The sequence below is a fragment of the Leptodactylus fuscus genome, chromosome 6, assembly GCF_031893055.1.
Source record: "Leptodactylus fuscus isolate aLepFus1 chromosome 6, aLepFus1.hap2, whole genome shotgun sequence".
NCBI lineage: Eukaryota > Metazoa > Chordata > Amphibia > Anura > Leptodactylidae > Leptodactylus > Leptodactylus fuscus.
The window spans coordinates 152,371,559-152,394,326 of record NC_134270.1 but is presented as its reverse complement, the minus strand read 5'-3'; the positions used below and the strand labels follow the sequence as shown (position 1 = coordinate 152,394,326).

Below are 22,768 nucleotides of genomic sequence, written 5' to 3'. Positions count from 1 at the left end.
GAAGTCCTGGTGTTCAAATCCCGCCAAGGGCATAAAACCATCTGCAAGGAGTTTGTATGTTCTCCCCATGTTTGCATGGATTTCCATCCCATATTCCAAAAGACATACTGATAGGGAAAAAAAAAAAAAAAAAAAACTGTGTACCAGGAGCTTCATGCTTGGCTTCTCATGGTTGACCAGCTACATACAGGCCTTACATCACCAAGCACAATGAAAGGTGAGGATGGAGTGCAATAAGGACAATGCCACCACCACTGGACTATAGAGCAGTGGAAACATGTTCTGTGGACTGACAATTCACACATCTCTGTCTTGCAATCGGGTGGATCAGTCTTGGTTTGGTGATGGCCAGGAGAACATTACCTGCCTGACTGCATTGTGCCACCTGTAAAGTTTGGTGGAGGTGGGACAATGCTCTAAGGGTGTTTTTCAGGGGTCGGCCTAGGTTCCTTAGTTCCGATGAAGGTACATCTTGATACTTCATTATTCCAAGACATTTTGGGTAACTGTATTCTTCCTAGTTTGTGGGAAAAGTTTGGGGAATCCCCTTTTCTACTCCCTGTGTACAAAGTATGGCCCAAAAGACATGGTTAGTCTATATTGGTGTGGAAGAACTTGACTAGGCCTAACAGAGACCTGATGTCATCCTTTGGGATCAGATGAACAGGAACAGAGATGTGAGCCAAGCTATCTCGCCCAACATCACTAGTTGACCAATGGTCTTCTGGATGGATTGGCCAAAATTCCCGTAGACTTCAAAATGTTGTAGAAAGCCTCCCCAGAAGAGTGGAAGCGGTTTGATCTGCATAGTGGGACCAATTCTATATTAATGCCTATGGCTTTAGAATAGGCAGTCAAAAGCTCCTGTAGGTGTCATGTGTACATGTTCCAATGCTTATTGTTGTTGAGTATTGGAGGGTGACAGAAAAGGCCAATGGAAAATGGAAGTCTTTTTACTCACTACTGATGGATCTTGTGTGTGTATCCTCTACTCCATGGCACAAAATAGTAATACCTATATATTCTTGCTTTCAGCTGCTCAGCGGTGTAAACATTGGGAGGAAACATAATTGTAGCATAGAATAATATAACATTTTTGCTATGGTATTCTCCTTAGGTCCAAAGGTCTTGTGTCAGACATCCCCTTTAATTCCATTTACTTCCATTTTGTTGATACCTATGAGCTGGACTGCATAGCACAATTTACTGCGCCACTCATATACAGGTGGAGGGATTGCGCTACTGAGCATGTGTGACCACCAGCAGTGGACAGATTAGGTGAGAAGAGTCCGAAGAACACCACGGGGCACAATAACAGGCCTGTAACAGCAATGTGTAGATGCTAGAGCATTTTCTTACATGATTCCAATAGAAAAGTGTTATATTCTGCCTGATCTAAGAGGCCATATCTTTTCCTGGGACCACCCCTTTAATATTTTATATCTGTTCATGCTGTCATGGATGATAGGCAGCCCCATAGGGCACAATGCTTAGTAATAAAAAAGGAAGAAGTAATAATGGCATATCAGACTTTCTGATTTTTTTTTATTTTTTTTTTTGCACTGGCTTGTACACTTAACTCTCTCAGCGCCATTGCTGAAACCTAAGTTGTTTATTCCAGGTCTCCATAGTTCAGTGCTACACCCATTCACAGCCTGTGTCAGCAAAGCAGCATTATCTGGTGAATCCCTTTAATGCCTGGTTTGCCTTGTCATTTGTAAGCAAGGATTAAAGCTCTCCATACATGTGCTCTGCTGGTTAGCTATAATGTTTGCTGTGATGTAACGGCGGCACATGGCCGGGCCTTGTGAATCCACGGTTCATTGCCGGCAGCTATTGACATAATAGTAAAGGTCATTTTCCTCTAACACAACCCCACCACTTCCACCCCACCACCGCCCCCTGCGTCATAGTCTCCTCTGCTCCTGATCTTTAGCCTAACTATATCACAGTAACACTGCCAGGACTATTTTAGATTTTAGCAAAAAAAATTGGACATGTAGAGATTATTTCTTCTTAAAGGGATTGTCTTCATCTGTGACCTGTTAAAGGGAATGTCTCATGAGTTAAGGATAAAGGTTTTTATTTTAGTTTAGAGTCCCAAATCGATCTGACAGGTTCCCTTTAAATCATCTGACCAATGCAGAAAACAACTACAACAATTATGAGTAAATATAATTTGGGGGCCACACGGTGGCTCAGTGGTTAGCACTGCAGCCTTGCAGCGCTGGAGTCCTGGTGTTCAAATCCCGCCAAGGGCAAAAAACCATCTGCAAGGAGTTTGTATGTTCTCCCCGTGTTTGCATGGATTTCCATCCCATACATCAAAAAGACATACTGATAGGGAAAAATGTACATTGTGAGCTCTATGTGGGGCTCACAATCTACATTTAAAAAAAATATATATATAATTTATGATCTTCAGTCTGAGATTTTCCCCCATCTAACCCCAAGATAAAGGTTTTAGATGGGGGAATGGAGACGTCCACTTACAAGAGTGGGCATCGCTGGAATTCAGTGGACACCTTAATGCGCAACATATAAAAGCAGACCATTGGGGCTCCCAGTTGCAAGAAATCTATAGATTGAGGTTATCTGGTTCTTCTGGTCTTTTTGTCTCCTCCATTGCAACCCATTACAATGAATGGGAAAGGAGTCCCATCACGTTCCTCAGATATGGCTGTTAGGATGAGATGTAGTAGGGTGTCTAGTTGTACCACCATCGTAGTATCTTCAGAATGGACATCTCTCCAGTCACTAGATAGGTGGGGCTTGTTGATACCTAATTGAGTGGATTTGGCAGTCCCTTTAATTGTACACAGCCAAATTTTACTATTGTCTACCTATTGTGAACCTCAAACATTATCTCCAGCAGGACAGGCAGAGGAGCACAAAGGATTTTCTAGGAAATGAGACTGGAACAAACATTCAGAAGCGGCAGGTGTTCACCGTGACTGACATATAAAGCCAAGGGTTGTATGCGGCAACTACCACAATAACTGGCTTGGGTAGGAGACAAGATATTGTCATTAGGGGATTCTCCCAGTCCTAATTATTGGATTAGGGTCAGTATCGCTGACACAGCTGGAACGTTGTTGAGAAGAGAGCCAATGGTTGTCACCAAGAGATTGGTCAGGAATGAAAGAGGTCAGAGGATAAGACAGGAGTGTAAGCAAAATAGGAGCCAAGGAGCCAGAAGTAGAACAACAGGTACTTGGTAGACAGTCCTGTTTGGGTCTCTGCGCCACCCTCTGCTCACGTGCTGCAACGCAGGAGGCGTGTGCAGGATGATAATTTGCTTAAAGTTTTTAGATGCACTGTGTGAACACGGCTCTAGTTCTGTGATTGTATTTGCACCACACCCGTCTTCTGCCCTTGTTGCTTCTGTCCTTTAAGTGGTTAAATTTTGTCTTGCCTGTGATTGACAGCCTGCCTTCCTGTCAGGTTCAGGGCGGGTTCTTCCTCCCCTATTTAGTCTTGGCTCTCATTCACACCAGGGCTTGCTATTGCCTTGTGTGTACTTGCTCCTTGCTGTCACTATTTTTGCTTGCATTCTAATCCTTGACCTTTGGCTTTCCCTACTGACTATTCTTTGGACTCCGATTTGGCACTGCATCACACGACTGTTACTGACCCTTGGCTAGCTGACCTCCCTTTGTTGTTGTCCGTCTTGTCTGCGTTTTGTGTCTCACATATACAGGAAGGGACTGTCTTCGTGGTTGCCGCCTATTACATAGGATAGGGCCTGGCAATAGGAAGGGACAGTTGGGGGCTTCAGCTTAGGGCTCACTGTCTCTTGTGTCCCATCCCAGGGTTCAACAGCTACTGGGGAATTGCTGTCCTAGCAATTCCCTAACATTTGGACAGCAGGCAGTGATTTTAACTCTATCTATGTCTTTAGGACACAGATAGAGGTTGAATACAATGGTGGAGCATGGACATTCTAGCTATTCGGTTGATGATGTCTGCTACAAGGTAGCACAATGAGCGTCGAGCCACAGACATCATTGCCGTCGGAGCCTTCAGGTCTGGGGGAACACCGTCAGATGCATATTCTTTGGGGGTGTTATTTTGTGTCACATTGGTGGTTGAGAGGACGAGGACCTCATATGGGGGCTAGTTATAGGGAAATTAAATTATATGGGTGGGCACTTACAACCTAGTTTGAACTGGGCCCCCTAATGTATTAAAATGGCCCTGTAAGCTTACATAAAAATGTCCACTTTTGTGTAGTTTGGCTACAACAAAAAATGCTAAGTGTGTACTAAGCCCTTACATTGGCAGCCTGCAAGGTCTCCATCTCATCTCCGTCCTAATCCTTTCTGTCTGCCTGGGCAATACCTGCAGTTTAGATTTCCATCTTGGTCACTATGAAGACATTCCTCCCTGGACCAGGTTCTATCTAATTTCCTCTTATTGTTTTGGTTCCTTTTTTATTGATTTGTTGGATTAAAAACAAAATTAGTTCTTGCATTTTTGTTGCGCGTCTCCAGGGGACGTTTGACTCTGTACCGCTATTTTTGTTACTATTCTTTATTGTTTTTATAAAAGTTAAATTTAGATTGAGGCGGACTGTTATTCCTAGTCCCATTTCACAGTCTGGTGGTTGTCGCAGGTCATTTCAGTCCCCGAGGAGAATACTTTTAATAGGCAGAATGGATTTTTTTTTTTATTCAGCGGAGAGAAGTTACAGATAGGCTGTAATACTTTATTTTCCAGTGTAGGGGCACTGTAGGAAAATGAAGCACATGCTGCCAACAGATTAAAGGGGATCACTTTAGGGTGAGCTTATTGTTTAGGACCCATTTAGGGTTCGTCCAAAAACTTTTTCTTTGACCCCATACAGACATCCATACACAGCGTTGTGTCCAGGCTGTGGAAAAGACCTACAAACTATGGAGCTGATCATATATCTGATCATTTTTGCAACTCTGTCCATTGATTCAAGTTTATAGGCCAGCGATGGCACACAAATACCAATCTGTTCGTTTTTCATTGACCCCTATACTGCACATGGTCACTTGTATGCGGTGTTAAACTTTGGGGGCACTTGGCAGCAAAAGTGTTAGTTTTCTCTGCAGCGCCACCACAGGTGGAATGAAACATTACACAGTTCCTATTAAATTAAGTGGGCTATCAGGGTTAAGTACAGACATACTTACTGTACAGTCATCCAGAGTGAAAGATCCAGTTTGTAGCTGTTTTCCCCTGTTATCTCTCCTATCTCTCCAGCATAGGATTGGACAGTCTGTGTACGGCTATGTTCACACCTGCATTACAAGTTCCATCATACGTGACGGAAACAGAACAGCATGTACCATGCACCTATGATGGAACGGAAATATCAGATCGACAATGTAGATGTGAAAGCAGTCTAACACATGGATCTGCTGGGTCCTCTAGAGAAGTGGTCTCCAACTTTTTTTTGCATCGGGGACAGGCTTCAAGCAAGACCATTTTTCCATGACCCGGTAGAGCAGGGTGGGGGTGAGGCATGGGGCAGGGCTTTGGTCATATGGGGGTGAGATTATAGGCGTGTATAGGGGAAGGCTCTGGTAGGTGGTAGTGACATAAGACATGGTGAATCGATAGACACCGAGGCTGGATACTTCGTGCTAGGCCACGTTGCTATGATAAGTGACACCGAGGCTGAATACTTCGCGCTAGGCCACGTTATTATGGTAACGTGTAAACTATCGGGTAGTTCGGCGTCCTTACCATATCAACGTAGCCTAGCGTGAAGTATCCAGCTAAAACTGAGGCCCGCCCACCACCCCGCAGACAGGCAAAGACCCTCCAACGACCCCGCCCTGGTATATGGACTGGTAGTTGGGGACTCCTGCTGTAGGGAAAGTGGCACCCTTGGTTGGCTTTCTATACTCTGGCTAATAGATGATGGATAGAAGCAAACACCATCACTTTTAAGTAGGGTAGACATGTTGACCTCCATTCCATGACGCTTCCATAGTTGCACCTGTCCCAATGTTGGGACCATCCCTAATTTCTAGAATCAATCGCAAAGGACGATATTTTTTTAGTGTCCTGCTTTGATCTCTGCTTCCTATTGAAAGCAATGTGAGGCAGATTCAGGGTGGATTTCTGAATTCCGCTGTGTGAACATACCCTAAATGTCCCTACTTTACCAGTGTCAAACTTGGTTAGTATGCTGTCCATTGTGTTAGTCTGCTCTAAGAGTGAGTTCACACTATTGTTATTCAATGTCTGTTGCTCTCTTCTGTCACAGGATGAGATCAACGGACATTAAATGATAAACGGAGACGAAGCCTTCTGCGTCAGGTGCCTGTCTACATTCACCACAATGTAAAAACATGACAGAAGCTTCCATCAAGTTTTTCACTTGAGTGTCCATCATGTTTTTTTTTTACATTATAGTCAATGGGAACAGACACAGACGGTGGGGGTTTTGTCTGTGTCCTTTACTCTACTACCATTAAAGGGATTTCTGGTTTCTATAATGGATGGCCTATTCTTAGGTTAAGCTATCAATATTAGATCTGCGGGGGTCCCAGGGTTCAGAACACCGGTACCTTGGCAGCGCGGGAGAGCCGTACAAGTTGATGTCTATGGGGCAGCGGTGCAGTACCTATACTCGCTGCTCCTGGCGAGTGAACGGACGGCCTTGGTACCGGCGATCGGTGGGGGTTGTCAATCTTACAAACCGGATAATGTCCTATGATGGATGACAGCAAGGGACTGTAATAACGGTAGTGTGAATGCAGCCTTAGCCAGTCATTTTTTTGAGGTATGACCACGATGGTCTCAAGGTAGAAAGTTTAAGATTCGCTTCTCGATCTATTGCTGAGTTTTCACGGTCCCTTCCCAAATTGGAAATGAGAACAGAGATGTCCGGAGGAGCGCGCTGGGCTGTTCAGTATATCCATCTATATACTTTTAGGAAGTATTTAATGTAATAAAGTATATTTCCTATCTTATCGTATTGTTTGCTTGTTTTATTCAGACGGATAAGGCTCCTATTATTTTGCTGTATTGTGATTTATGTGAGATTACAGATAATGGAGAGATTCTTAGTATAATAGGATGAGTTCCAGTACAGATCACTGATATGACATCCCTCTTATTAGTTTGCTATTGTTGATCTAAGCCGCGTTGCTTCAGTGAACTGTGCGTTATTTCATCTATCTGTCTCCGGGATTTGACTATTTTCTCTCTTTTTGTTTGCATAGAGTTGGCGGGTATATGGAGTGCCAACTCTGTGCAAGATAAATGGGAAGATTATAATAACTTTCAGTCTACCATGTCATGTCTGATTTAACTTTCCACACTTTAAGGTTATCCTGTGTCCAGTGGCATGGCAATTTATCCTTAAAGGGAATCTCGAACCAGACCCCAGCATATCAACTCAGCCTTGCAGATAGATAGGTTAAGGTCACCTGAATCCATACAGTGTCACCCGACTCCAGCATGTCAACCCAGCCATGCAGATAGATAGGTTAAGGTCACCTGAATCCATACAGTGTCACCAGAACCAGCATATCAACTCAGCCCTGCAGATAGATAGGTTAATGTCACCTGAATCATACAGTGTCACCAGACTCCAGAATGTCAATCCAGCCCTGCAGATAGATAGGTTAGGGCCACCTGAATCATACAGTGTCACCAGACCCCAGCATGTCAACCCAGCCTTGCAGATAGATAGGTTAGTGTCACCTAGACAGTGTTGTCTCCTTGTGAATCGCTGCCTCCTTTGCCTACATATTTTGTCAATGTACAAATGAGCTCTTTGGAGCAACAAGGTCATTGTCATTGCACCAATGAGGTATGGTCATTGCACCATGACTTGGCCATGTCCTCAGTGCTTCATAGAGTTCATTTGCATATTCACAAAAACAGCAATGGAGGCACTGATGACATTAACCTATCTATCTGCGGACTGTTCTGGTGATAGTCTCCCTTTTAAAAGGAGCTTTCATGTCCTCTAACACCGGCCGTGTTATATACTGATGGAAAGCTGACACTGACAGCCGGAATCTGCCGTGGTTGCAGAGAATTCAATGTACTATCATCTTACCTGCAATATATATATAGCACCGCTGGTGTTAGAGAACATGTAAAGTCCTTTTTAAAGGGAGTCTATCACCACAACAGACCGCAGATAGATAGGTTACGGTCACCAGTTTAAGTTCCACCTTGGTGGTTTTGACTTTCAGACAGTTATTCCTTCCTCAGCCAGGATAGGAATAATCCTTTAAATGAATGGGGTAGAGCTGCAGTACTACCAACATCCTGTGGGCAGATGTGGCACTGTGACTGTCAGAAAGGAGCCATGATCCTGGGCAACTTCTGGGGCTCGAGTTCACAAAAGACCCCAGTTTGCAGAATTTGGGAGCAGCAGTGGGCAGTATTGGAGTCAATGGTATGTGAGGATATTAAAAATGGGTGGTAGTGAAGGAGGGCGCTATTTCTCTGTAGTACACCCATTGGGTGAAGGTATTGAATCATTTGCAGATCCTTTTTCCTACCAGCTGAGGTATCACTCGCGTAATAATGAGATCGATTTTTGTGTGTTGTTGATGAATGTGAAAACCTCTGACGCCAGACACCGCACCGGCGTAATGCATTTAAATGAATGAATATTTGGCTAAAAGTCTGAAGTATCAGCTTAAGTCCTCAGGCTGGTCCCTGACTAGTCAGAAATAGATGAAAGCCAACAAATAGGACCGAGATGTTTTGTATGAGGTCAATTTATACCTCTACCATTATATATGGTGGGACGGGGACAGTCAGATATTTGGGGTTTTTTCTCCTTGTCAAAGCAGAAAAGGATACTAGTCGGCTTTGTGAGAGTCCTTTGGTAGGTCTAGGGGGCCACTGTTGCTTATTGTGGAACTGCCAGTTTTTAAAGGGAGTCCAAGCAATGTACCTGGGAAAAGGGCCTGTAAATTACATTGATTTCTGGGTTAAATAATATTGATGACCTATTGTAAGGTCAGATTTGTAGGGGTCTGATGCTGACCACTTAGTTATTTTCAGTAGCAGAGAATGGAGCAGGAAGTAGACAGCGCTGTTCTTTGTGTAGTGGTAGAACTGAATTACTGCAGCTCGGCTCCCACTCAAGTGAATGGGAGCTGATCTGCAGCACCTGATCTGTCCACTACACAGAGAACAGCGCTGTCTGCTTTCTGCTCCATTCTCTGTGTGTTAGCTGCGGAGAACAGATGATCGGTGGGGGTGCTAGGTGTAATCTGATATTAGTGACAGGTCAACATTATTTTTAACCTACAAAACCCCTTTAACTCACAGCCAGGAGTAAATTACCTGTGTCTATAGTGCCACCTACTGGATAGCTAACCTATAACTCAATGTTGGGCAAGTAAAATACACCTATCTGCAAACAGCTGTACTTGCCCCCTTTCAGTGCAGAGCAGGCCTCTTACCGAGCCAACTAGTACCCCTACTCTGCTTTGAAGAGGGTCAAGTGCTGTCTGCAGAATGGCGGCTTTTCCAAAGGGGGAAGACTCTGGTATGCTTTGTATCCCAAATTTGTTAAAAGGACAGATGTCGACCCATAGTGTAGCTGTCCAATAGGTGGCACTATAGAGGTAGCTGTAGTGCCTTTTTCTGTTGAACTATTGCCTGACCTACAAGACTTCTGATGCCCACTGGTAGCCCCAGCAAAGCGAAGAAGTTGCCTCTATAGATGCAGAGATCTTTCGATTGGGAGATGATCTATGCTAATATGGAAAATGTAGATATTTTTTGTTTACTTAACTTTTTTGTATTCTTTTTGCAGCGTTGAATAGACCATACAGTGTCGGAAACGGTGCCAGAACCCTACCTTCAGTATTTGCAATCCTTCCCAATGTGCCCCCTAATTCCACTGGACGCTTGAGATGGACTGGGACCCCACTGCAGCCATGCAAGTGGGAATGCGTGTGGTGCGAGGAGTTGACTGGAAATGGGTCAACCAGGACAATGGCGAGGGCAGTGTGGGCACCGTCGTGGAAATTGGACGGCAAGGCAGCCCTACCACTCCTGATAAAACCGTAGTTGTTCAGTGGGATCATGGCACTAGGACGAACTATCGCACTGGATTCCAAGGAGCTTATGACCTGCTGCTGTATGACAATGCCCAGACTGGTATGTACCAACTCAGACGTGGACAGTGAATAGTGAGTAAGGCCAAGTTCATATGGTGTCATTTAGTACTGATTTTGGGATGGATTCCGCCTCCAAATTCCACCCCAAATCTGCCTCCCATTGTTTTGCTTTCATTCTGCTGTCAGTCATGTGACCTAACGGTCAAAGGTAAAATCAGTTTGTGTTATCAATTTTGATAAATTTTCTATATTTTAGGCTAAAAAATTTTTTTTTTTAAATTAAACATCTTGGACTGTTTGGCTTCTGCCACTTCTATGCATCACATTACATTTCAGTCTGCAGAATGCCGTTCACTAGCAAATGTGTCCGACTTACTGCCTGACAGCTCAGTCTCCAGCCCCTTCCTCTAAGCTTTGATCCGGTCAGACATCAGCGTAGAAAATTGTTCAGAAGAGAAGAAGGAGGGTCTAAAGAGGAGGGGGGACTGGAGACTGAGCTTTCTGTCTGACCAATTCTCTAGTGAATGGCATTCTGCAGCTTGCTATGTACTGGGATGCACAGAAGCTGCAAAAGCCAAATGGCCCGAAATTTTAATAAATGAAATGCAATGCCATAAAATTAAGATGTAAAGCTGTCAGTTTTCTATTCCCCATAACATAATAATGCTGGAGGATTTTTTTAGGACATTCCTTTTTATATTCCCCTTGAAAATATATGAATAAATAGACAACTATTTCTATTCTCTTGGCCATAGGGTTCCCCTACACCAGGGGTGCCCAATACGTCGATCGCGATCTACCGGTCGATCGCGAAGGACGTATGGGTCGATCGCGGGATGCTGCCAGGGATCCCCGGTGTCTGCTTGTTCACAGTGCAGGCTGAGAATCATCTCTGGACACTGGCCGGGGCCTTGCACTCGTTCGCAGTCAGGGCTGCGGCGGCCCCGTCTGCCAGTGTCCGGAGATGACTCTCAGCCTGCGCTGTGAACAAGCACTCCGGACACTTGTAGGCCGGGCAGTAGCAGCTCCGGGGGATGACGCGCTCCCCGCTCTTAGGGATGAAGGGAGCCGGGGTGCTGCTTGTTCACAGCGCAGGCTGAGAGTCATCTCTGGACACTTGCAGGCGGGGCCACCGCAGCCCTGACTGCAAACGAGTGCAAGGCCCCGGCCTGCCAGTGTCCAGAGATGATTCTCAGCCTGCACTGTTAACAAGCAGACACCGGAGAGCTGTCTCCTGCTCTCACGTTCCACCCGCCCACAGGCCCCGCTCCCCACCCACAGGCCCCGCTCCCCACTAACAGGCCCTGCCCACAAGAAGTGGGTAGTAGATCTTATCCCTTGGTCAGTTTATAAAGTAGCTCACATGGTGAAAAAGTGTGAGCACCCCTGCCCTACACACTTTGTGGGTCAATCAATAGCCTATTGATAAAGAGAATAACAACATCCGATTATAAATGTATCATTCATTTCCAGGAGGGATAACAGAGGAACTCAAAAACCTACAGTTGTAAGAAAAAATGCTCCAGCGTTGCTATTTTATGAGAAATCAGACCTGTATGGAGAGCTGATTGATCCTCTTTAAAGGGGATGGTCAGCCCCAAATAGATTTTTCTTATTGATGATCTGTCTCCAGTAAACCTGCAGAATTCTGACACTCGGACCCCACACAGATCAGATGTTCGGGCAGCCTCCTGGTGACAGAAGCTGGTGCAGTGGATGGGGGGGATCATATATAGGCTGCTCCTATAGCACTTTATAGTGGCGGTTCAGCGGGACTACAGTTACCATTATTACTTGAATAGACGCAGCCTCCTCGCATTCCCTGTCCACTGCACCAGCTTCTGGCACCAGGAAACAGGCGGAACAGCTGTTCTGTGCGGTATTTCGGGAGTGGATAGGACTATCGGTATGAAAAATCCACTTGCAGACATCACCCATAATATTATGGCGGATCTCTTCACTTAAAGTATGGAGCTGGCTCTGCTCTGCCGAGCTGTCGCCATAACTGCCAGGTCTCTGCTGTTTTATACAGAGGAGACCCGGTGCCAATACCCTGAATCAGAGACTTTCCAATTATGAGCATCTGAGGCCCCGATTTCCCCTCTGTGTCCCCTTACTCCCTGTCCCAGCACTCACTACTCCCCCTACATTTAGACATTGGTATGGCTCTTGTGGAAAGATCGCGGAACTGCCCAGTGTCTATAACAGCCAGCAGATTTGTGAAGGTTTCTAGGCCTGTCATAGGAAAATAACTATTGAGGCTTGCCTGTGACCAGCCTATACAGTTGTATTGCAGTCTATGGGACAGGTGATCTGATGATCTAAGGTTCTAGTCCCCTGTGGAAGTTAAAAAAAATAAAAAAAATCTGATCACCCAGCCTTTCCATAGATCACTAATATAAATAAAGAAAACAAGCAAATTAGCCATCCCTGTGCCTGAAAATATAAACTATAAAACTATACATACTATATGGCGAATACCATAATGATAAAAAGGATCAAACTAGCCAAGTTGACTTTTGCCTCCTGAAAAAAAATTATAAAAAGTGAAAAAGTACTGGGCTCATGGGATACCTGACTGCTGGGATTTGTCCAGCCTTGGGTTTCGGATAAGCTATAATCGATATATGTGAAGGGTAATTGTCCCTCTGAGTCCAGAGACCGTTTCGTTGCTCATGCACACAGTGGAACGTTATGTCATGACTGTCATATTGCCATGACCCGATCACTAGAGGTTATCCTGTTCCTTAGGTGTCCGTCATCCCAATATCATTTGCGACTGTTGCAAAAAACACGGGATTCGTGGAATGCGATGGAAGTGTAAAGTCTGCTTTGACTATGACCTGTGCACTCAGTGTTACATGAACAACAAGCATGACCTGTCCCATGCCTTTGAGAGATATGAGACTGCCCACTCTCGACCGTAAGTATTAGAGTTATCTCACGCTGACTATGGTCCTGGTGCCATTTCAATATGTTATTTTATGTAAGTTGCAGGCCCAAAGCCTGAGGCTGCACTACATCAGTGTGAGTGCAGACCTATACTATTTCCAACCTAGCTTCAAAGGATATTGCATTCTGTGTAAGTAACAGACTGTCACTAGAATATAGTGCCTAGTGTATTATAGTACAATTGGCCTTAGCCGGGGTTACTGCAGACAAATATTTCCAAAAACTGAATTTCTTTGCCTTATCTAGGCTAGGGATAGGACTGAGTAAGTGTAAAAACAGTGCAAGACCCAGTTCACATCTGCACAACGGTCTACTTGTGGACTCCCTTGAACGGAAAAGCGGTTACTTTAGGAAACCAGTGGACCCCATAGACTATAATGGGGTCCGTGTGATTTCCGCACAAAAAATGTGGAGAGAAAAGCGCTGCTTGTGGACTTTTCTCTCTGCAATGAACGTAATGACCCGAATGTAGATGTGAATGGGGCATTATTCCCCTTTTCTGTTCATTATTCCCCTCTTCTCCCCTCCAGGGAGATAAAATTCAGTGTTACTCACCTCTCCTGGGCTCCTGAATGATATCAGGGACCACCGCAGCCTGTGATTGGATCTTAGCAGTCACGTGGGTCATGTGCCTTTGCATCACAATGCCATGTGATCCCTGAAGTCCAGTCACAGGTCTCAGCAGTCCTTGATGTCATTCAGGAGTCCTGAAGAGGCCTGGGGCCTCTAATCATTATACTCTGGGGTATAATATAATAATTGCAGGTAAAAGCTTGTCAATGCTGTAATAACTGAACTGAAATAACCAGCAAAATCACATGGTCAGTTTTTGTTATTTTTCGATGAATCACCCAGCCCTACCTAGGGGTTGGACATAGTCCGTAATATGGTATACTGTCAGTATGGAGACATCCTTGCAGCCGTGCCCTATATTCCTGATCTTTCCTTGTGTCGGCTATGAAGAGCAGTAGAAGCTTTAGCCCGGCATCCACCTGCGTGGAATATTACTGATGTCAGGATTCACAGCGGGATGGAGGGAATCTTGGCCGATTGTGAGAGATTGTACCACAAGAGGAGCTAATGAAAAGGCAGCACGTGAGGCAGCAAAAGAGTATTAATGGTATTAATTTAAGGGGATCAACTCCCCCAGGTGCCGGCTGACTGCACACATCATACACGGCTGTTTCCGTATAACAGGCAGCACCGGAAACTTATAAGGCTTTTCATTGTACACACTGCTACTCGACCGCAGGGAACGAATGTTTTATATCAATTTTGTATCGAATAAGATATGTAACTAATCTGGAGCAAAAGCGTCCCCTGCGTTCCCCTTTCCCCCCTGCAGGCTCCCTGTGCTGTATACACTGCACAGTTTATTGCAGAATTACTAGTGTATTTGCAGGACTGCCAACATTTTTGCATCAAGGTTGTGGGGTCAACCCCTGCCAAATTCCATTCCATTTCTTTGGGGATATAGGCCTGAAAAAAAGTTAAGGGATGAGGACCAACGTTGTTAAACTGCAGTTTTAACCTCCCCCAGTAGAGGGCGACAATCTCCTTATAGTGTGGATGGAGCTGCGCTCTAGTTGGCAAGTAGCAGAGATTGATATGAGAATGTAGAGCGGTGCGGCGGAGCAGAAATCGCCTCCCATTGTAACACTTTCTCACAGTTACAGCTAAACCAGGCTTCATAAATAAAAAACCCGTAAAATAAAGTATTTATGATCTCACATGTTGCATTGTCTGCCGCTGCGTGTATTTCTCCTCTTGGCAATAGGATAATTGTGGCGGATGGTAAAAAAAAATCCATCATGTTCTTAGCTAATTACCATGTTATATAATGAGACAATCTCCGAGGTAATTAGCATTGCTTGCCGAAACATAATCTTCTGTAAAAACTGCCATAGAGCGGCCGCAGGAATGACTGGGAGCGTCTACTACATACACGAGGAGATCCAACATGGCCGGCAGAGATTTATATAGGAATGAGTCAGGAAGAAAGGTCAATGCTGAACCTTCAAATCAAATAACCACGGGAGCCCATGGCAAAACTTGTAATGGGGGTCCCTGTACCATCACCACCTTAGGAAATTTCAGAAGTGGAACAGTATACAGTTATTGTTGTCTCATTTCTACACAGGGAGAGCCACATAGTGATTTTACTGTAAAGATAAGGCACAGAGTGATGTCACAGTACAGGGATAATACACAGTGATGTCACAGTACAGGGATAATACACAGTGATGTCACAGTACAGGGATAATACACACAGTGATGTCACAGTACAGGGATAATACACAGTGATGTCACAGTACAGGGATAATACACACAGTGATGTCACAGTACAGGATAATACACACAGTGATGTCACAGTACAGGATAATACACACAGTGATGTCACAGTACAGGATAATACACACAGTGATGTCACAGTACAGGATAATACACACAGTGATGTCACAGTACAGCGATAATACACACAGTGATGTCACAGTACAGGGGTAATACACACAGTGATGTCACAGTACAGAGATAATACACACAGTGATGTCACAGTACAGGATAATACACACAGTGATGTCACAGTACAGGATAATACACACAGTGATGTCACAGTACAGGGATAATACACACAGTGATGTCACAGTACAGGGATAATACACACAGTGATGTCACAGTACAGAGATAATACACACAGTGATGTCACAGTACAGAGATAATACACACAGTGATGTCACAGTACAGAGATAATACACACAGTGATGTCACAGTACAGAGATAATACACACAGTGATGTCACAGTACAGAGATAATACACACAGTGATGTCACAGAACAGGATAATACACACAGTGATGTCACAGTACAGGGATAATACACAGTGATGTCACAGTACAGGGATAATACACAGTGATGTCACAGTACAGGGATAATACACACAGTGATGTCACAGTACAGGGATAATACACAGTGATGTCACAGTACAGGGATAATACACACAGTGATGTCACAGTACAGAGATAATACACACAGTGATGTCACAGTACAGGGATAATACACACAGTGATGTCACAGTACAGGGATAATACACACAGTGATGTCACAGTACAGGGATAATACACACAGTGATGTCACAGTACAGGGATAATACACACAGTGATGTCACAGTACAGGGATAATATACACAGTGATGTCACAGTACAGGGATAATACACACAGTGATGTCACAGTACAGGGATAATACACACAGTGATGTCACAGTACAGAGATAATACACACAGTGATGTCACAGTACAGGGATAATACACACAGTGATGTCACAGTACAGGGATAATATACACAGTGATGTCACAGTACAGGATAATACACACAGTGATGTCACAGTACAGAGATAATACACACAGTGATGTCACAGTACAGAGATAATACACACAGTGATGTCACAGTACAGGGATAATACACACAGTGATGTCACAGTACAGGGATAATACACACAGTAATGTCACAGTACAGGGATAATATGCACAGTGATGTCACAGTACAGAGATAATACACACAGTGATGTCACAGTACAGGGATAATATGCACAGTGATGTCACGGTACAGAGCACAGGGATAAGATCATTGTGTACACTGTGACATCACAACATATGAAGAAAGTTACTATAATGATGTCACATGTAGGCATTATTATGTCCCAGTGAAGTAATGAAGGCACATTCAGTTTTCCACCGCTCCTTGTATCATCCATAGTTATCAGTAATTTCCCCCTTGGTCTCTGTGGAAATGCCCCCCCCCCCCTCCCTCTGAGGCCTGAAGTCTCGTGAAGTGCGCCTTTGTCTAAACTATATAATTTATAGGGGCTGTCTGCTTTCTACGCCCCTTTTTGCTACCAAGGCCTCTTGCCAATGAGCTGGCTATGGGCAGTGTCATCAGACAATCTTCTCAAGTTATTGCTTGTGTTCTTCTGCTGAGCTTAAGATCCGCCACTTTGCTATCATTCTAGATGTATTCAGTGCCACTAAGTGACAGCATTGGTGCTATGTGCCAAAGCCTACAAGCCCATGATAGGAAAGGTGCCGTACCCTCATCACTCAAGCTGTTAAAGGGAATGTGTCTGCGCCAGATCCAACTCTTGGTGCTCCAAGTGGCAGATCCAAGTTTGTCCGCCAGCTGCTATTCTCCATTCTGGTTCATATTGGAGGTCCCTGAACTGGACTAAAATCCTGAACAAAATATAAAATATGGGAATGTGAATAGGGGTTCCTTGGGATTAGAAATATGTTTTTAGGGGAACCCTCGTGATTGTACAGTTGGCATTAAAATAGTTCTTTCTATTTTACTGCCATTGGATTTAAGAATCCTACCACTGTATGGGAGTGTGGTACCACTACTTGGTTAAGGAAAGTTGCAAATAACTGGTCAAGGTTAGGTTTACAGTGTGTACTATGTGTACCCTAGGGCTTAGGTTTTCAACCTATGGTAGGGGTACAGTGGAGGGAATTGACTAACCCACTTACACCAGTTTTCTGGAGTAGATGGGAGCAAATATAGCGCCTCTTTGGTGCTCATCCCTTTATGTGCCAAAGATGCATCACCCTGTTTGTTCTTCACCCATGAGTAGAATCAGGTGAACACTGCGGTGGGCCAAATTTACTTTAACTCATGTGTAAGATGTTCTTGAAATTGAGTCCTTTACGTAGATTTCAGTTCTTGGCCACTGGAGCCTCTTGAGTAGACTTAGCCTGAATATTGCTCGTGTACATGAGGCCTAAAGCTCTATTGACACTACCGATGTTCATGGCCAAATGCTGCCCATGCTTCATGAACAGTAGAGCATACCCTACTTTTTGACATCTTGAAAACAGCTCACGGACCCAACTCTCCCATTGAAAGTCAGTGGGTCCATTGGGAAAAATGGATACCAAACTGGTGCTTAATTGACTGTGAAAAAACGCAGTCTTTTGACTATAGCCAATCTTAAATTCCTGGCAGTGTCTCTAGGGGGCACTCACACTATGCTCATTCCTGTAGTATTATACCTTTAAGATATTTTGACGTCAGATATGTCCCAGACAAGATCCGAGCTTTAGAAAACGTTCTGAAATACAAAGTATATTGGAAAGTTCCGGAATGTTCCATTATAAACTTAAAAAGCTTCATTTACATGAAACAAAAAAAAAAACTATTAAAATAGCCCCAAGTATCACAGTCTGGACCACGGATGGAAGGTCTGGATGTTCAGACCATACCCCCATTATGTCTGTCTCTTACAATGGCAGACACCTATAGCCTGCCAGCGGCTCAGCGTGTATCTGGGCTTTTAGCCATATTTTATGTGAAGGACATTTCTTGATAGTGTTTTTGAAGGTCTTTTAACAAATCTCTTATTAAGAAAATGTCTACCTCAACCTTAATAGGATTTATAAGAAAATGAATGTGAAAAGTTTTGGGTACAAGTCCTTGGGAAAAAATTCTCAGGCCTTGTGTTCTTTATACAGAGAAGATGGTGATCAACTGATCGCTGCTCCCATCCCACAACCCTGAAACTAGCGTAAGTTTGTCAGAAATTATGAAGTGTAGCAATACCGTTAGTCAAAGAAGTACCTCCATCTTCTAATGTCATAGTACTGTATATAGCTAGAATATTTCATTGCATTATGATGACATCTGAAGTTTAGGACCCCACCAATACTTAGAATGAAAGGACCCATACATTTTTTCCCTGCACAAGGGCGCTACAGAAGAGCAGTGAAAGAGCTTAAAGAGGACCTTTAAAAACTCCCTCCACCTTCAGCTATTTGCATCCTTTCATAGGCCCTCCGTTGAAATTTTTCCTCTCGCCCCCACCGTTCCTGAGCAATCAGTGCTGTTACTTTTCGCTCCTGATATGCTATCAACTGTCAAGTGGGCAGTCTCAGGCAGGAGCAAACAAGGTGGAATGATTTTGAGCTCTCTAGCGTTTTCCTGGGACCACCCACTTGACTAATTATTATATCAGGCACCAAAAGTAACATCACCAGTGAGGATCAGGAATGGAAAATTCCAACTGTAACAGATGCTAAGAACTGGAGTTGGTGGAGGAAGTGAGAGGTCCTCTTTAAGTAATTCTGCAGCCACTACATTCTGAGAATCATGGGGATCCCATCAATCTGTCCACCACCGATCATGGATTCATAGCATACCCTTATATCATGAGTTCTTGTTGTGGGAATCCCCATTAGGTAGGCTTTGCTTAGTGCTATAGTGGTCATACATGGAAGTCATTTTGTTCTTTCCTTTCTAGGGTGATACTAACTCCTCGTCAAGGATTGCCACGTATCGTCCTTAAAGGAATCTTCCAAGGAGCCAAAGTTGTACGTGGACCTGATTGGGAATGGGGGAACCAGGATGGTAAGTATAAAGACAGAGTCATGTGACCAATGAGGGATTTGGATTGTAGACTGGGAGGGTGACCAGATGTCCATTTTGTTGAAGTGTGTTAAGATTTTAATAAGTGATGCCAAATGGCTAAACTATGCCATCCCTTTCTGAACGAGAACAAGGGAGGCGATGCCCTTTGCAATTTCTTGTCCGTGCACAGGTTCACACCAAAAACTATGTAGAGGACTGCATCGCACCCCCATTCAGGTGTATAATTCAGAGCTGTAATACTAGACCATTGATCCTCTATATGGAGTGCTATAACCGTGGGGGTCTTACACCTGGATCCCAAACAGATCAGCTCATCTGGCAGTCTCTATACGCCAAAAGCTTACAGCAATGAATGAGGCTGCAGCTCTGCTCCTGTTACTTGAATAGAGCTGCTTCTGGCCCCCCCCATCCTCTGATGTAGCTGATCTGTACGGTATCTGGGTGTTGGACCCCACTGATCAGATACTGATGACCTTTTCCATGCATTTGGGGCCAGAAAATCCCCTCAAATAATCTTTCCGATAACAACTTACAAAAGTTTTGGCCCCCTAGAAAGGCACTTTAAAGGGACGTTCTGGTGGACAGAAAAGACTACAATCTGTATGGTGTATAGAAATGTCTCTCTATTCTTGACTAGGTGGAGAATCCAAGGTTGGCCGAGTTGTCGATATCCGCGGTTGGGACGTGGAGACGGGACGCAGCGTGGCAAGTGTTACCTGGGCAGATGGAACCACAAATGTATACAGAGTGGGGCACAAGGGCAAAGTAGATCTAAAATGCATTGCTGATGCTCCAGGAGGACATTATTACAAAGACCACCTACCCAAGCTTGGTATGACCTAAGGGCACAAACCTATCTGTAGTCTCATTGCAGATATTGATATCTAAATGTTACATATTGTTGTGGCCAATGTAGGTAAACCTGCAGAAATTCAGAGGAAGGAGAGCTCAGAGCGGCATCCATTCCAACATGGCGACAAGGTCAAGTGTCTCCTAGATGTGGAAATCTTACGGGAAATGCAGGAGGGACATGGTGGATGGAACCCTAAAATGGCAGAGGTAATTGGCAATGTTGTACCTGCCTGGGCTAGTAAAAAACTGATAAGAGGTCTGACTGAGAGTCACCCATTAGGGCTGCAGCACATTTTATATCTCAGTCTAAAACAGGGGTTATGTATAATACAGAGCAGTTTGCATGCCGCACCTATCCATTATTACCACTACTGGTTTCTTTTCATTTAATTCTATCAGAACTAGGTGTAAAATAGGAAACAAATAGCTAAGCTCATTTGACCATATCATAGGAGATCCAGGGACAACGAACTATAAATTCAGGTTATGACGCAGCTAAAAAGATACAGACAAAGAGAAATCTGAGCACAATAAGGAAAGCTGCTTACTATGACTAACATCCCATCAGCAATAACACAAGCAGCTAGTCATAAGTAGATAGACTCTTCATGCACTCGCTGTAAGTTGTCAGAGGTTGCAGAAAGCTGTGTTTAAATATGCAAAATCTGAGAAGAGAGACCTGCCCCTCCCCTCTCCACTCACTGAGCCTTGACATCTTGGTCCGCTGTTGCTTAGTATTATTATAATTGTTATGTTTAGTATTGTCCTTGTGTTAATTGTTGTTTCTTAGCTTTTTCTAGCAGTCTATAAGTCTCTTCGGTTTTGCAGTTTATAGGTCAGACTGGAACCGTTCACCGGATTACAGAGCGAGGAGATGTCAGAGTCCAGTACAACAGTGAAACCCGCTGGACGTTCCATCCCGGAGCACTAACAAAGGTACCTGGAGATCAGAATATAGTAGAACATGTTGTTTCAACAAATCCATTACTGATGTTAGAGGAGAGATATGAGGCGTGAATTCCTCTCTCCTGACACCATTGCACTCTATGCACAGTATGTTGGTGCAGATTACACATAGTGTCCCTGGAGATGTGCAGTCGTGATGATCACACTCACACATACTTGTGATGTCTGTCATGTAATTACGGATCACCATTATATGGCTTAGGCTTTGCCGTTCACATCTGGGGTCATGGTGTCTGTATATTGCAAAAACTACAACACATTGCCAGATCCATCATATGACGGACACAAGGACCAGAAAATATAGGGCAGAATGCAGCGCCATTGTTTCAGCCAAATATGACACAATCTGCAACAAGCCTTCAACGCAGATGTGAACATAGCGCTGTACTGTATAATTTGTTGTTTTACAATCAGTCCAGTGATATTCTGGATTTTACATAATCTGAAAAATATTTTCTTTCCTGTGTTATGATTTGAAGAAATGCCAAAGTGTGTAATGTAACATGTTATATGAGCTAGTGACCGAAGAACGTACTGGCGAAATTATGTTGAACATGATAGATAGATAGATAGATAGATAGATAGATAGATAGATAGATAGATAGATAGGAGAGATGAGCGAATAGTATTCAAAACTATAGTTTTGAATACCTCACTCCCATAGGAATGAATGGAAGCGGCCGAACACCAAGGGGTTAAGTGCCAGCCGCTAATATTCATTCCTATGGAGCGAGGTATTCGAAACTATAGTTTCGAATATTATTCGCTCATCTCTAATATATAGATAGATATGAGAGATAGATAGATCAATAGATACATAGATAGGCAGATAGGAGTGATAGATTAGATAGATAGATAGATAGATAGATAGATAGATAGATAGATAGATAGATAGATAGATAGATAGATAGAACTCCAAAAAAGCAGGCGGCACACCAAAATTGTGAAAAAAATTAAGGAGGTTTATTGCCTCATACTGCAATAAACCTCCTTCACTTTTTTCACAATTTTGGTGTGCCGCCTGCTTTTTTGGAGTTATATTGAACGGGACAAATCCTTTTCCCATTGGTGAGCACCCTATGCCTAGACTGGTGTGGTCATATATGGGTTTTTTTTGTGTAGATAGATAGATAGATAGATAGATAGGAGATAGATAGATGGATAGATAGATAGATAGATAGATAGATAGATAGATAGATGATAGATAGAGATATGAGAGATAGATAGATAGATAGATAGATAGATAGATAGATAGATAGAAGATAGATAGATAGGAGATAGATAGATAGATAGATAGATAGATAGATAGATAGGAGATAGATAGATAGATAGATAGATAGATAGGAGATAGATAGATAGATAGATAGATAGATAGATAGATAGATGATAGATAGATAGATAGATAGATAGATAGATAGATAGAAGATAGATAGATAGGAGATAGATAGATAGATAGATAGATAGATAGATAGATAGATAGGAGATAGATAGATAGATAGATAGATA

General features: G+C 43.6%; 1 protein-coding gene across 3 annotated transcripts in view; it reads left to right on the top strand.

Annotated features, from left to right (window-relative positions):
* MIB2 (MIB E3 ubiquitin protein ligase 2) overlaps positions 1-22,768 on the top strand; it is a 70,382-nt gene that overhangs the window by 24,058 nt on the left and 23,556 nt on the right. For all 3 annotated transcript variants that reach the window (XM_075277619.1, XM_075277617.1, XM_075277618.1), the window contains exons 2-7: positions 9,773-10,119; positions 12,831-13,002; positions 19,317-19,423; positions 20,082-20,276; positions 20,361-20,503; positions 21,125-21,232. In XM_075277619.1, the coding sequence (XP_075133720.1) occupies positions 9,873-10,119; positions 12,831-13,002; positions 19,317-19,423; positions 20,082-20,276; positions 20,361-20,503; positions 21,125-21,232 (972 nt within the window). In that variant the 5' untranslated portion in view covers positions 9,773-9,872. The remainder of the gene's footprint in view (positions 1-9,772; positions 10,120-12,830; positions 13,003-19,316; positions 19,424-20,081; positions 20,277-20,360; positions 20,504-21,124; positions 21,233-22,768) is intronic.